Below are 14,777 nucleotides of genomic sequence, written 5' to 3' on the forward strand. Positions count from 1 at the left end.
ATATTAGTGTAGTACATAAAGAAATATGAATGTTTTAGCTGGACCACTTTTTTCGCTTTGTGATAGATAGCGCTGTAATAGTCACATATAAGTACGTGGTATCACGTAACATTCCGCCAGTGCGGACGGTATTTGCTTCGTGATATATTACCCGTGTTATAATGGACCGTTTACCAATTGCGGAAAATGTCGATAACGTGTTGATATATAGCTATTGTGATCAAAATGCCCAACGGGCGTGTGCTATGTATGTTGCTTGGTATCCTGGACGACATCATCCAAGTATCCGGACCGTTCGCCAGATAGTTAAGTTATTTAAGGAAACAGGAAGTGTTCAGCCACATGTGAAACGTCAACCACGACCTGAAACAAATGATGAAGCCCAAGTAGGTGTTTTAGCTGCTGAAGCGGCTAATCCGCACATCAGTAGCAGACAAATTGCGCGAGAATCGGGAATCTCAAAAACGTCGGTGTCGACCATGCTACATGAACATCGATAGCACCCGTACCATATTTCTATGCACCGGGAATTGCATGGCGAGGAGTTTGAACGTCGTGCATAGTTCTGCCACTGGGCACAAGAGAAATTACGCGACGATGATAGATTTTTTTGCACGCGTTCTATTTAGCGACGAGGCGTCATTCACCAGCAGTGGTAACGTAAACCGGCATAATATGCACCATTGGGCAACGGAAAATCCACGAGGCTGCGATAAGTGGAACATCAGCACCTTGGCGGGTTAATATATGGTGCGGCATTATGGGAGGAAGGATAATTGGCCCACATTTTATCGATGGCGATCTAAATGGTGCAATGTACACTGATTTCCTACATCATGTTCTACCGATGTTACTACAAGACATGACAAAATGGCGATGTACGTCCAACATGATGGATGTCCGGCACATAGTTCGCGTGCGGTTGATGCGGTATTGAATAGCTTATTTCATGTCAGGTAGATTGGTCGTCGAAGCACCATACCATGGCCAGCACGTTCACCGGATCTGACGTCCCCGGATTTATTTCTGTGGGGAAAGTTTGAAGGATATTTGCTATCGTGCTCCACCGACAACGCCTGACAACATTCGTCAGCGCGTTGTCAATGCATGTGCGAACATTACGGAAGGCGAACTACTCTCTGTTGAGAGGAGTGTCGGTACACGTATTGCCAAATGCATTGAGGTTGACGGACATCATTTTGAGCACTTATGGCGTTAATGTGGTATTTACAGGTAATCACACTGTAACAGCATGCGTTCTCAGAGATGACAAGTTCACAAAGGTACATGTATGACACTGGTACAACCGAAGTAAAATGTTCAAACGTACCTAAGTTCTGCATTTTAATTTAAAAAACCTACCTGTTACCAACTGTTCGTCTAAAACTGTGAGCCTTATGTTTGTGACTATTACAGCGCCATCTATCACAAATCGAAAAAAGTGGTCCAGCGAAAACATTCATATTTCTTTACGTACTACACGAATATGTAATAAAAAATGGGGGTTCCTATTTTAAAAAAACGCTGTTGATACCCATTTGATCTGTGGCAGCGCCATCTAGCGGGCCAACCATAGCGCCATCTGGTTTCCCTCTTCAAGCTAGACAAGTTTCGTTCTTTATAGTTTTTTCGTTCGACGCTTATTTCGTGAGATATTTGACCCGGTCACGATCAATGTACCACCCTGTGTATCACGTTTCTCGGTGTTGATTAATTATTCCGATTTAATGGCTTTACAATATAATTTTAGGTATGCTACGGGACTGTTAAAGAAAAACGGTAACATAACATTATTTTCTCTCAAGCTGACCCTGAGTGCTGGTACTCAGTTGTATTAATAAATTCTGAGTGATGCGTACCTCTCTTATGGTGGCCCCCTCCAGAGTTTTCTGCCTGTACAGGACTCTCTGCTCCGAACACTAAGAAATCTCCCCATTCTTGTTTGACTGTTCCACTTGAACCTTGGCAGCGAAGTAACAGTTTCAGAGATGCAAGTCTCACTAACAGATAAGTTTCATTAATTAAGTTACACGTTTTATATCACAGGACTACACACATAATTCACAAATAATAAAATAAATAACTCCAAAATTAGTGTCAAAAGCATGATTTTATAATTCAGTATTACAGTACTAATTAAATGTAGCAATTCCGATGCTAGACTTAAGCAACTGTGCAGGTTCATTGTAGAATCGAAATATCGGCTGATCAAAAAGTCAGTATAAATTAGAAAACTAAATAAACCACGGAATAATGTAGATAGAGAGGTAAAAATTGACACACATGCTGGGAATGATATGGGGTTTTATTAGAACAAAAAAAAAAAAAAACGAAGTTGACAAAATGTCCGACAGATGGCGCTGGACAGCAAAACTGCTACCGTGACGGGTGAGAGGTACGCCGATATGTTACAGAATAGCATCAACGTACGATGTTTATGCAGGATGGCGCTCCACCCCATATGACTAGACGCGCGAAAGATCTCTTGCGCGCGTCGTTTGGTGATGATCGTGTGCTCATCCGCCACTTTCGTCATGCTTGGCCTCCCAGGTCCCCAGACCTCAGTCCGTGAGATTATTGGCTTTGGGGTTACCTGAAGTCGCAAGAGTATCGTGATCGACCGACATCTCTAGGGATGCTGAAAGACAACATCCGATGCCAATGCCTCACCATAACTCCGGACATGCTTTACAGTGCTGTTCACAACATTATTCATCGACTACAGCTATTGTTGAGTAATGATGGTGGATGTATTGAACATTTCCTGTAAAGAACATCATCTTTGGATTGTCTTACTTTGTTATGCTAGTTGTTGCTATTCTGATCAGATGAAGCGCCATCTGTCGGACATTTTTTGAACGTTTGTATTTTTTTTGTTCTAATAAAACCCCATGTCATTCCAAGCATGTGTGTCAATTTGTACCTCTCTATCTACATTATTCCGTGATTTATTCAGTTTTCTAATTTATACTGACTTTTTGATCACCCAGTTATCACAGCCAAGTAAGTGTTCATTGCCTGGATCTGTTCTCTGTAAAACAGAGGGTCACCTCGTAGACTACACACTGTCATCACAGTTTTGAATCTCCTCACTCCCATTCTCACTTGAGCCAATCCCATCCATAGTATTCTAGTGACTTGAAAGTCATCGGTTTTACAAGATGAAGTAGTCCCAAGGGTGTCAGTCCTAGCTTTTGATGTGCCCTAGACCTTCTTCCATTAATACTTTGTGTCAAATTTCGTTACTGTTTCGCAGGTCTTCCACAGTGCGGACCTCGGTTGAGGCGGTTAGGTGCTATGGTTTGGGAAGATTGAGTACGTTCTTCATCTTCTTGTATTTAATTTGAAATGTTATCGTAACTTCAGAGGTTCGACGTGTGCCAAGTATTCACAAGACTTTCATCGTGCTAAAGTGCTGTGAAATATTTCTTTCACTGACAGCCAACACCTCCCCGAAAGTCTCGCAACGATCTACGGCTCGGTAGTAACCTTCTTCACGGCTATGTGGAGGATTCTTTGTTCCCTCCACTTTCCACCACCACTCCACTTATTATTTAGACCGATTACGTAGAAGGAAATATTTGACAGAGGTTATTGATTCATGAATTTATGTCTATTAGTATAATGTAGCATTACAATGGATTTTTCTGAATTTATGACCCGCATTCAGCGCTTGATGGCAGTAACTGTATTAGTCATTAATGTTTCGTAAATATCCCCACATTCGACACCATCTGACACAATAGCTCTATCAGCTAACGATGCAACTGTCAGGGATATATTTAAACAGGATGTATAAAGGGTGATTTCGGAATAATATCCGAAGAGATTCTCGATACTAGGACCATTTACGATGATGAAGCGTATTCTAGATGGAAATATGAGTACCGTTTGATTTGATATGATTAAAGGACTGTTACATCTGATGACATTGCGAGGCATCTGAACACGTAAACTGAACGGATTCTACCGATATTGACATCCTTACAAATCCAGCAGTGACTGAAGTCTGATCAGCTAGATAGTTCTTGCTTTTCAATCTAAAACTTTACATTTGTTTCAGGGCCACGATACAACCACGGCAGGCATGACGTGGGTTCTTCTCTTATTGGGACACCATACTGAAATACAGGTTCGTTTGCTTGTGTTTTAAATAGTAACCTAACATACCCCCCTGTTGACGATACTGAATCGCGAAAATCTTTCGTTCTCTATAGGAGAAAGTCTATGCTGAGTTACGAGACCTATTTCAAGATGATCCTAAGCGGCAACCAACGATGCAGGACTTACATAATATGAAGTACCTTGAGATGGTCATTAAAGAATCGCTGAGGCTTTACCCCAGCGTCCCTTTCATCGCTCGGAAGGCTACGCAAGACGTAGAAATAGGTGCGTAAACTACATAAGGTTTTTATATATATTACGATATACATCATTGTGAAATGCAAATATCTTCTCATAAAAATACCTAAACGCTACTGTAATCGTGTACATCTGTGTTTCTATTTATCAAATAAAACTCTTTTTTTCCAGCGTTTCTCCACGTATTTCAGTTTCGGTAATTTCGTCAAGCTGCAAAAGGAAGAATGCATTTCGTACGTTATGACTGCATTGTAGACTCTTTTATTGTTCAATAGCCTTATGCTGCCATCATCTGATCTCATGTTACTTGTTATAAGATTGCCGTGTTACATTACATGAAGTCAAATCATACACATCGCACCACAGTACAGCATGTGTACCTTATATTCGTCAGACTGTTAACTCACGGCCTCATTCAGCCAAGATACACACTCACAAGTTGAAGGACAGTGTCATGGTTGCCACGCTGTCAATTAACAAGTACTCGTATATACTTTATTACGTTCAGCACGATTGTCCAATTTCAGCCTTACAGGGCAGTCTTAAGTGCTATATGTACCAAGCACGTATTACAACTGCAATTCCAGGAGACATGAATTACTGTAAGCTTCACAATACGTGCCGTGATAAATAACAGTCACTGTCTAAGATGTTCGTCAAAACTGGTGGAAGTTCATAAGCATCCAAGATGCTTCCGGAAAGGCTGATACCTGACACGAATTACGACCAAATATCACTAGGGTTCAACAACACCTTGGTCATCGTAACGCTAATCTGCAATACGGCCTATATAATTGTTATTTTCTGAATTATGTCAAGTATGATAAGATAGAACCCATGAAGGTAAATAAGTAGTCACATCTAATAATGCCTTATAGGGGAACTTCAGGTCCCAAAGCAGTTCAAGAAAATGTCTTTCACTGTGAGATGCTGCTATCACTTCCGTATGTACACATTAAAAGAGACGTGTTGTCATCTGAAAGTGGAATCTGCGATCAAGTAAGATTTTCGAGATTTTACGTAAGCAGCGTGTCTCAACAATAATAGATGGTGTCATAGTGATATTTTAAGTGATTCAAATTAATTAAAATGTCTTCATGTGCGGGGACCGAAATGTGCGAAACGAGGGCTTCTTTTATCTCAGTCCTCGATTACTTCAAGAAATTCTTTCTGAAACGCGCCCATTTGAAGCAGTACTGCGTTCCCATATGATACTGGTGACCATATGTCAGGGAAGCACAACCCCCTACCCCCGAAACTTATTATCTCACTGCTGGCAGTAACCACTGTTTTTTTTTTCTCAGTAACCTAGACCAATTTTCTGAAAAGAAAACAAATTAGAAAAATTTGAGAAGATGCTGAAAACTGATGCATGAATTATGTACTATGATTACTACAAAAGGAAAAGAAAATTTTAAGTCCTCTTACAATAAGGTGACAAAAGTCATGGGGTACCTCAGAATATCTTGTCCTTGCTGAAATATTGAGCCATGTTGCCTATATAGCCGTCCATAATTCTCAAACTATCGCTTGTGCAGGATTTTGTGCATGACGTCTCGATTATGACCCATAAATGTTCGATAGGATACGTGTCGGGCGATTTGGGTAGCCAAACTATTCGCTGGAATGGTCTAGAATGTTCTTCAAACCAGTCGCGAACTGTTGTGGCCCGGTAACATGGTGCATTGTCATCGACAAAAATTCTATCGTTGTCTGGAAACATGAAGTCAATAAAAGGCTGCCAATGATCTGCAACTACCCGAGCGTAGTCTTTTCAAGGCAACGCTCAGTTCAGTTGAACCAGAGGATCCTGTCGCACCATGTCAACACGCTGTTATGAAGGCAACACCATATCGCGTGGTGCCGTGTTGACAATTGGGGACCGCGTCTTAGTGAGGTCGAATCCGACCATCAGCTCTTTACCAAATGAAATCGGGAGTCAGGCGACCAGGCTACGATTTCCCAGCCGTCTAGACTCCAACCGATTCCGTCACGAACCCAGGAGAGGCGCTGAAGGCGGTGTCGTGCTCGCGTCGTCTGCCTGCTGCCATAGCCCATTAACGCCAGTTTTCGCTGCGCTGTCCTCACGGATACGATCGCCGTACATCTCACATATGTCTCTGCGGTTATTTCACCCAGTGCAGCTTGTCTGTTAGCACTGACAAGTCTACGCAAACTCTGCTGCTGTCGGTCGTTAAGAGAAGGCCGCCGGCCATTGCGCTATCCACAGTGAGAGGTAATGCCTGAAACTTGGTAGTCTCGGCACACTCTTGTCTCTATGGGTCCCGGTGTGTTGATTTCCAAAATTTGATGTCTCATTTGTCTTGCTCCAACTGCCCTTTCGCGTTCAAGGTCTGTTAATACCCGTAATGTGGGCACAGTCATATCGGAAATCTTTCCACTCGTATCACCTGAGTACAAATGACAGCTCCATCAATGTACTGCCCCTTTATACCTTTTCTAAGCGATACAACCGCCATCTATGCGTGTTAATGTCGCTATGCCATGACTTATGCTGCACCTGAACGAATTTTCAAAATGTTAAAATTTAGAATAGAGGAACAACGAGATTTTAGTCGAGAGCAATGGATCTGATATGGTCATATGCTTGCTTCATATTAACTCTGAATGTCGAGAGCGATGGACCCATGAGATTAATCACAAACAGGGGATCAATTAAACCGCTCAATGGTGTCGTGTTTCCGTTTACTACTTTCTTGACTGCGCACTGCGCAAACGAACAGATGCGAGTGTATTAGTATAGCAGCTACTTCCTTGGGGCCCCCCCTCCTCACCACTTTGTGGATACAACGGAGAATGACCTTAGAAGTGAATTCACCTGCATGGAAAATGTTCTGTAGCCTCGTAAACGTGTGACGTATTAGAAATACAAGGTGTTTCAGGTGCGACAAATTTTCTGTGTCAGACGTTATACGCGAACTAGTACAAGCCAGGCGGTCTTTGACCGCAGCAAGTGCTGTGGCTCAAAGTAAAGGTTGTGCATCGAATAACCAATTCTGGTACTGGTGTGCGACGTCACAGCTGCTATTGGCTTTGTAGTGTATATATCAGTGACAGACTGATCTCAAAACGCTTTTTTTCTCTGACTCGCGTCGAATGTCCAGCACCTACTTCTACATCTAGATACATATCCCACATGGCATCTTGCAGCATATGGCTGAATGTACTTCTCGAACTACTATCATCGACGCGTCCTGTTCCATTTGCCAATGGTACATGGTAAAAATTGTCGATGCACTTCCTACAGGCTCTAATTTCTTTGATTTTATCGTTGTGGTCACCCTGCACAATTTCTGTTAATATAAAAGCTATGCTGGCCTTCAAAAAATATTGATCATGAAATATGTATTTACGTATGTGTGACGACTTCAGCGGCATCTCCATGTAAGGTAACGACAGACTACCATTATCTTCCCGTGAAAGCAATGTAGTAGTCTTAATATTACCATTCTTCGGATGTTGCATAGTGATTGTTATATTTTATCACTAGTAATTATTTTCACGAAACCTCTTATGTATGTGACACAACTGGACAATGTGCTTCAATAGACAATCATTCATCATCAGGTTGTTGACGCTCAGTTTGTGGCGTTCATGAAATAAAATAAAAATTGGGCGGTCCCACCGCATCTTTAGAAATATAAAAACGAGTTGCCATACACAGTGGTACCTCAAGCATAGCAGCTCACAACAATCTCTGGACAACAGGGGAAGCACTCTTGGTACACGTAGCTGCGGAAGGGGAAAGGGTGTGCTGCACAACTCTGTGAAGTCAACGACTTTATACAGGGTGAGTCAGCTGGCCCTACCTATGAGTTTTATGCAACCTTCAATGATATCAAAAACCTCACGTGAAATTTTCATATTGTCTCTCTCGTTACAAACGAACCGTTAAGCCACTAGTTTCGAGTTATTCAAGAAACGCTTGGTTGAAGGTAAATTTTGTACGTTTTCCTTGAATAATGCGAAAACTACAGCCTGTAGCGAAAACGTATTCCGGGACAATATTTAACTAAATTAAATATCCTACAAGAAAGTTCTTTTCATTTCTGCTGTGAGACTAATAGTTTGCACGTAGCCAGCGAGGCAATATGAAGATTTGTGGGTGGTATTTGAAGGTGTTGCAGGAAGCATAAAACCCATAGGAAAGGGCTGCTGAATCAACCTGTGTTAAGTTGAGGAGCAAGAGACCGATGTGATTTTGAAAATTTTATTTAATGAGCGCTACAAACTGAATGTGAACAACAGGATGATGAGAGCATTGTCTCTTAATTCTATTGTCAAAATGAAATGTGCACTGAATTGCATGAAAATAAATAAATGCAATTAAAAATAAAATGTAAAATCCAACGGCTGAAACGAGTATACAGCAAGCCCTCGAGCAGCCCGCACTCCTCCATCAGAGAAAAGAATGAAAAGTGCAAAAAAATTTCTTTTTTAGTTTACCAAACTTTGTTTAGACCTGTTTATATGCTGAGTCGGTCCATCCTACAATCGTTACTTTTTCAACCTCTTCACAGTTTTCCTAAGATTCTCTTAACCTTCAGTCTACGCTTCATCATTGCTAAATTGTTATCTGAGCCTATATCTCCTCGTGGGTACGCCCTAAAATCCAGTATCTGATTCGGAATGTCAGTCTGACCATGATGTAATCCACCAGGACTCTTCCATATCTCCGGACCTTTTCCACGTATATCTCTTCCCCTTGTGATTCTAGAACAGAGTATTCGCTATTATTAACTAGAATTTATTGCAGAGCGCAGTTAGTCCTCCTCCTTCTTCATTTTTGCTCCCTAGCCCACATTTTTCCCTAACTCATTCTTCTGCTCCTTCGACTCCAGCCGCATTTCATTCCCCCATCTTTATTAGATTTTCATGTTACGATCTGCATTACACGTTTAATATGAAGATATACTTTCTCTATCTCATTATCTTCGGCTTGCGACATCGGCATATACTCTATTGGCCATTAAAATTGCTAAACCACGAAGATGACGTGCTACAAATGTGAAATTTAACCGACAGGAAGAAGATTATGTGATATGCAAATGAATAGCTTTTCGGAGTATTCATACAAGGTTGGCGCCGGTGGCAACACAAACAACGTGCTGACATGAGCAAAGTTTCCAACCGATTTCTCATACACAAACAGCAGTTGACCGGCATTGCCTGGTGAAACGTTGTTGTGATGCCTCGTGTAAGGAGGAGAAATGCATACCATCACGTTTCCGACTTTGATAAAGGTCGGATTGTAGCCTATCGCGAGTGCGGTTTATTGTATCGCGACATTGCTGCTCGCGTTGGTCGAGATCCAATAACTGTTAGCATAATATGGAATCGGTGGGTTCAGGAGGGTAATACGGAACGCCGTGCTGGATCGCAACTGCCTCTTATCACTAACAGTCGAGATCACAGGCATCTTATCCGCATGGCTGTAACGGATCTTGCAGCCACGTCTCGATCCCTTAGCCAACAGATGGGGACGTTTGCAAGACAACAACTATCTGCACGAACAGTTCGACGACGTTTGCAACAGCGTGGACTATCAGCTCGGAGACCATGGCTGCGGTTACCCTTGACGCTGCATCACAGACAGGAGCGCCTGCGATGGTGTACTCAACGACGAACCTGGGTGCACGAATGGCAAAACGTCATTTTTTCGGATGAATCCAGCTTCTGTTTACATCATGATGGTCGCATCCGTGTTTGGCGACATCACGGTGAACGCACATTGGAAATGTGTATTCGTCATCGCCATACTGGCGTATCACCCGGCGTGATGGCAAGGGGTGCCATTGGTTACACGTCTCGGTCACCTCCCGTGGCTCTACCCTGCATTCGATCCCTGCGAAACCCCACATTTCAGCAGGATAATGCACGACCGCATTTTGCAGGTTCTGTAAGGGCCTTTCTGGATACAGAAAATGTTTGACTGCTGCCCTGGCCAGCACATTCTCCAGATCTCTCACCAAGTGAAAACGTCTGGTCAATGGTGGCCGAGCAACTGACTCGTCACAATACGCCAGTCACTACTCTTGATGATCTGTGGTATCGAGTTGAAGCTGCATATACAGCTGTACCTGTCCACGCCATCCAAGCTCTGTTTGACTCAATGCCCAGGCGTATCAAGGCCGTTATTACGGCCACAGGTGGTTGTTCTGGATACTGATGTCTCAGGATCTATGCACCCAAATTGCGTGAAAATGTGTTCACATGTCAGTTCTAGTATCATATATTTTTTTCCAATGAATACCCGTTTGTCATCTGCATTTCTTCTTGGTGTAGCACCTTTAATGGCCAGTAGTGTAGATGAATATATGTTAACCTGACCTATACTATCCTAACGCGCGACTGCTACGGTCGCAGGTTCGAATCCTGCCTCGGGAATGGATGTGTGTGATGTCCTTAGGTTAGTTAGGTTTAAGTAGTTCTAAGATCTAGGGGACTGATGACCACAGATGTTAAGTCCCATAGTGCTCAGAACCATTTGAACCATTTTTATACTCTCCTAAGCAATTGTTGCATTGATATATGACCCACCTAAGTTCCATAAGTCCCTACAATTATTTGAACGTTATGCAATTCGCCTCGTTTCCCACATTCTTTTATCTTCCACCACCCTCCTACCCTTGGATCCTGTACCATCTTACCAAACTTCCACCTCTCCTCACCTACATCGAATACCTCTGCATATCCTACCCTATCTGCAAGCTACTCGAAGATTCTAGTAACCCTATTGTATCATCTCTAATGTCCGCCCCGATAGCTGAGTGGTCAGCGTGACGGATTGCTGTCCTACGGGCCCAGGTTCGATTCCTGGCTGGGTCGAGGATTTTCTCCGCTCAGGGACTGGGTGTTGTGTTTTCTTCAACATAATCTCATACCCATCCGGCACGCAGGTCGCCCAATGTGGCGTCGAATGTAATAAAACCTGCACCAAGGAGGCCGGACCTGCCTCGTAAGGGGCCTCCCGGCCAATGACGCCCAACGCTCATTTCCATTATTTGTAATCGCTATTTCTGGTGTGCTGCCTCTTCTTTACAAACACATCCGCCTGTCCCGACCATACACTTACTCAATACCCTATCCCCAGCCAACTACCTCTCCCAGACAATGAGAACCGGCCTTATCCGACCTACCGACTACAACGCTTCGTCACCTATCCCAGTCCATATACAAGAGCTCCCCTCCGCTTTTCGCTCTCCATCTCTCCCTATGCCTATTTTCCTGATACTACTGATGCACCCCTACAGCAAACTCCTCCTTGCCTTCTGTCTTCCCACTATCCGCTCCAACACCTAACCCCATCTTTATAGTTTCCTATTTAACGGAGCCATATATTTTTCCACCCACATCCTTCAACATTGCTGAACACATTCTCTCCTCCCCAGATGCTTTTCTCCTCGGCTTTCAGTGAAACATTCATGGAGACTGTCACCTTTACTACGATGTGTTTTACAATGCATACACGAGAGACATTCAATAAGTAATGCAACACATTCTTTCTTCAGCCAATTTCACTTGAATAATGAGGAATTAGTTGTGGATCACCAGGGAAAATTGCCTCTTCAATCCCTATAGTTTCATGAAGTTCCGATAGGTGGCGGTACCTTATCTATCTTTCAAAATTACTCTGTAACGAAGGAGCGTGTCAGGCAGACAGTTGCCAGTGAGTTTCCTTTCTCGACAATCTATTGCACGGTAGATACTCGTATGTGCTTGCAGAATCTCTACGTAGACTTGGCAGTGAACAAAAGCAAGGTGAGTCATTGGCGAGGCGTTTGTAATCACAGCAACAATTTCGCGAAGAACTTCTTCGATCTCCCGCGTTCACACGTGCGAACACTCTCATTTGAGGTGATCAACGGATCACAGTGAATTCCAGGCATAGAAATAACAATTTTCAAATAGTAATTTTGATTTAATCAATTTATCTACTTTAAGGTGTAAGTGGTTGCAGATGACAAACTGTGGAACAAAACAGTCAATGTAGAAGCACAACTCATCAGAAAAACCACACCATGTGCTAAAAAAGGTATGAATTCACAATTAATGTGTTTTCTTCAAATGTCTGTAATTACGATTTAAAAACTAATAGTTACATGTGTACAAACAGTAAAGAACATTCTTTATCTTTAACAGATAAAATATAAAAGCCCACTGAAGATGCTGCAACTGCTCGTGAAACATGTTTGGGTTAAGAAACAAAATTGTGTTTTGCTAAAGGCGGGCCCTATCCAAAAACATACGTAAAGAAATAAATGATTGAGAAATATACCTTAGCTAATAATTTTGTGAATAAGACGAGACTGTTTCATTGGAGTCTGATAATTCTCTTTTTCTGACATGTTACAGCAGCAAATGTAAGTTGGGCGGCCAGTCCTTAAGCCAAAAAAGATAGATGTTGTACAAAACGCAGATTTTTCCCACAAACTCCCAAATTAGTTATGCTGTGGATGAGACTCAGTTTCAAGAGCATCACGCATGTTGCAGGCGGATATAATATTCCTGAGGGAACCATGCTGACGATGAACATCATCCACACACATCGGGACCCCGATCACTGGCCGGACCCCGAACGCTTCGACCCAGACAGGTTCCTGCCGGAGAACATACAGAAGCGACACCCATTCGCCTTCGTACCGTTCAGCGGAGGACCACGCAACTGCATTGGTGAGTCAGCTTGTCACAGCTCTCATTGTTGGCTCATTCTTTATTTTTCCGTATTAACGGTAGACATATCAGAGGATAGAACTACCTCTAACCTTCGCAAGCCGTTTTGTGGTAACAGATAATGAGTACTGCCGATATGACCATCAGTTTCTGTGTCGTTCGCAAATGGTGCGTGGGAAAGAAGACTGATAATTAGTATGAGCTCTAAATTCTCATACATTCAAGATCATCACTTTCCACTCATGATCTTATCGTCAGTTATACGTGGGAGGAAATAATACATTGCTCGACTCTTCTAGTAGCGCACGTTGTTGTAATTGTGACCCTAAACTTTTCACTGGGCACAGTGCGTCTTTAACAGACGCTATCAATGTAATTGGATGAATATTCACATAACACTGTCGCACTTCCTAAACTAACCAGTGTTGCAACGCGCCGCTCTTCTTTGGATAGTTTCCATCTTTTTAACTCCCCCCCCCTGTAAGTGTCCTAGACTGACGACAACATTCAAGGATCAGTTGAACGACTTTTGTAAGTCCCGTCTTTCTGCTTACTGGATCCAGACTCCAGACACACAGTTGACCCGACAGTCCATTTGATCGACACATTCCATTAGATGGACGCATTTCATATCGGTCTTCTACATCTACATCTACATTTATACTCCACAAGCCACCCAACGGTGTGTAGCGTAGGGCACTTTACGTGCCACTGTCATTACCCCCCTTTTCTGTTCCAGTCGCGTATGGTTCGCGGGAACAACGACTGTCTGAAAGCCTCCGCGCGCGCTCGAATCTCTCTAATTTTACATTCGTGATCTCCTCGGGAGGTATAGGTAGGGGGAACCAATATATTCGATACCTCATCCAGAAACGCACCCTCTCGAAACCTGACGACCAACCTACATCGCGATGCAAAGCGCCTCTTTTGCAGAGTCTGCCACTTGAGTTTGCTAAACATCCCCGTAACGCTATCACGGTTACGAAATAACCCTGTGATGAAACGCGCCGCTCTTCTTTGGATCTTCTCTATCTCCTCCGTCAACCCGATCTGGTACGGATCCCACACTGATGAGCAATACTCAAGTATAGGTCGAACGAGTTTTTTGTAAGCCACCTCCCTTGTTGATGGACTACCTTTTCTAAGGACTCTCCCAATGAATCTCAACCTGGTACCCGCCTTACCGACAATTAATTTTATATGATCATTCCACTTCAAATTGTTCCGCACGCATACTCCCAGATATTTTACAGACGTAACTGCTACCAGTGTTTGTTCCGCTATCATATAATCATACAATAAAGGATCATTCTTTCTATGTATTCGCAATAAATTACATTTGTCTATGTTAAGGGTCAGTTGCCACTCCCTGCACCAAGTGCCTATCGGCTGCAGATCTTCCTGCATTTCGCTATAATTTTCTAATGCTGCAACTTCTCTGTATACTACAGCATCATCAGCGAAAAGCCACATGGAACTTCCGACACTATCTACTAGGTCATTTATATATATTGTGAAAAGCAATGGTTTTTGTGACTACAGTCGTCATAATTGAGATAGCTGTAAACAACATTTGCAAATCTAAATTTTCGTAGTAGATACACACTTCCTGAAAGCCCTTTTAAATATCCACAACAGTTTCAAAGGTATTCCACATTTCGTACTATCTCCCCTACTCAATCTAAATTTAGTAAATTTGTAAGTTTATGTTTGTGTTTCTA

The 14,777-nt window shown here is 42.7% G+C and overlaps 1 protein-coding gene across 1 annotated transcript in view; it reads left to right on the forward strand.

Annotated features, from left to right (window-relative positions):
- LOC126412174 (cytochrome P450 4C1-like) overlaps positions 1-14,777 on the forward strand; it is a 121,253-nt gene that overhangs the window by 89,130 nt on the left and 17,346 nt on the right. Inside the window, exons 9-11 of the mRNA XM_050081655.1 lie at positions 4,064-4,132; positions 4,218-4,389; positions 12,877-13,056. Of these exons, the coding sequence (XP_049937612.1) occupies positions 4,064-4,132; positions 4,218-4,389; positions 12,877-13,056 (421 nt within the window). The remainder of the gene's footprint in view (positions 1-4,063; positions 4,133-4,217; positions 4,390-12,876; positions 13,057-14,777) is intronic.

This window comes from Schistocerca serialis, chromosome 7, assembly GCF_023864345.2.
Source record: "Schistocerca serialis cubense isolate TAMUIC-IGC-003099 chromosome 7, iqSchSeri2.2, whole genome shotgun sequence".
Lineage (NCBI taxonomy): Eukaryota > Metazoa > Arthropoda > Insecta > Orthoptera > Acrididae > Schistocerca > Schistocerca serialis.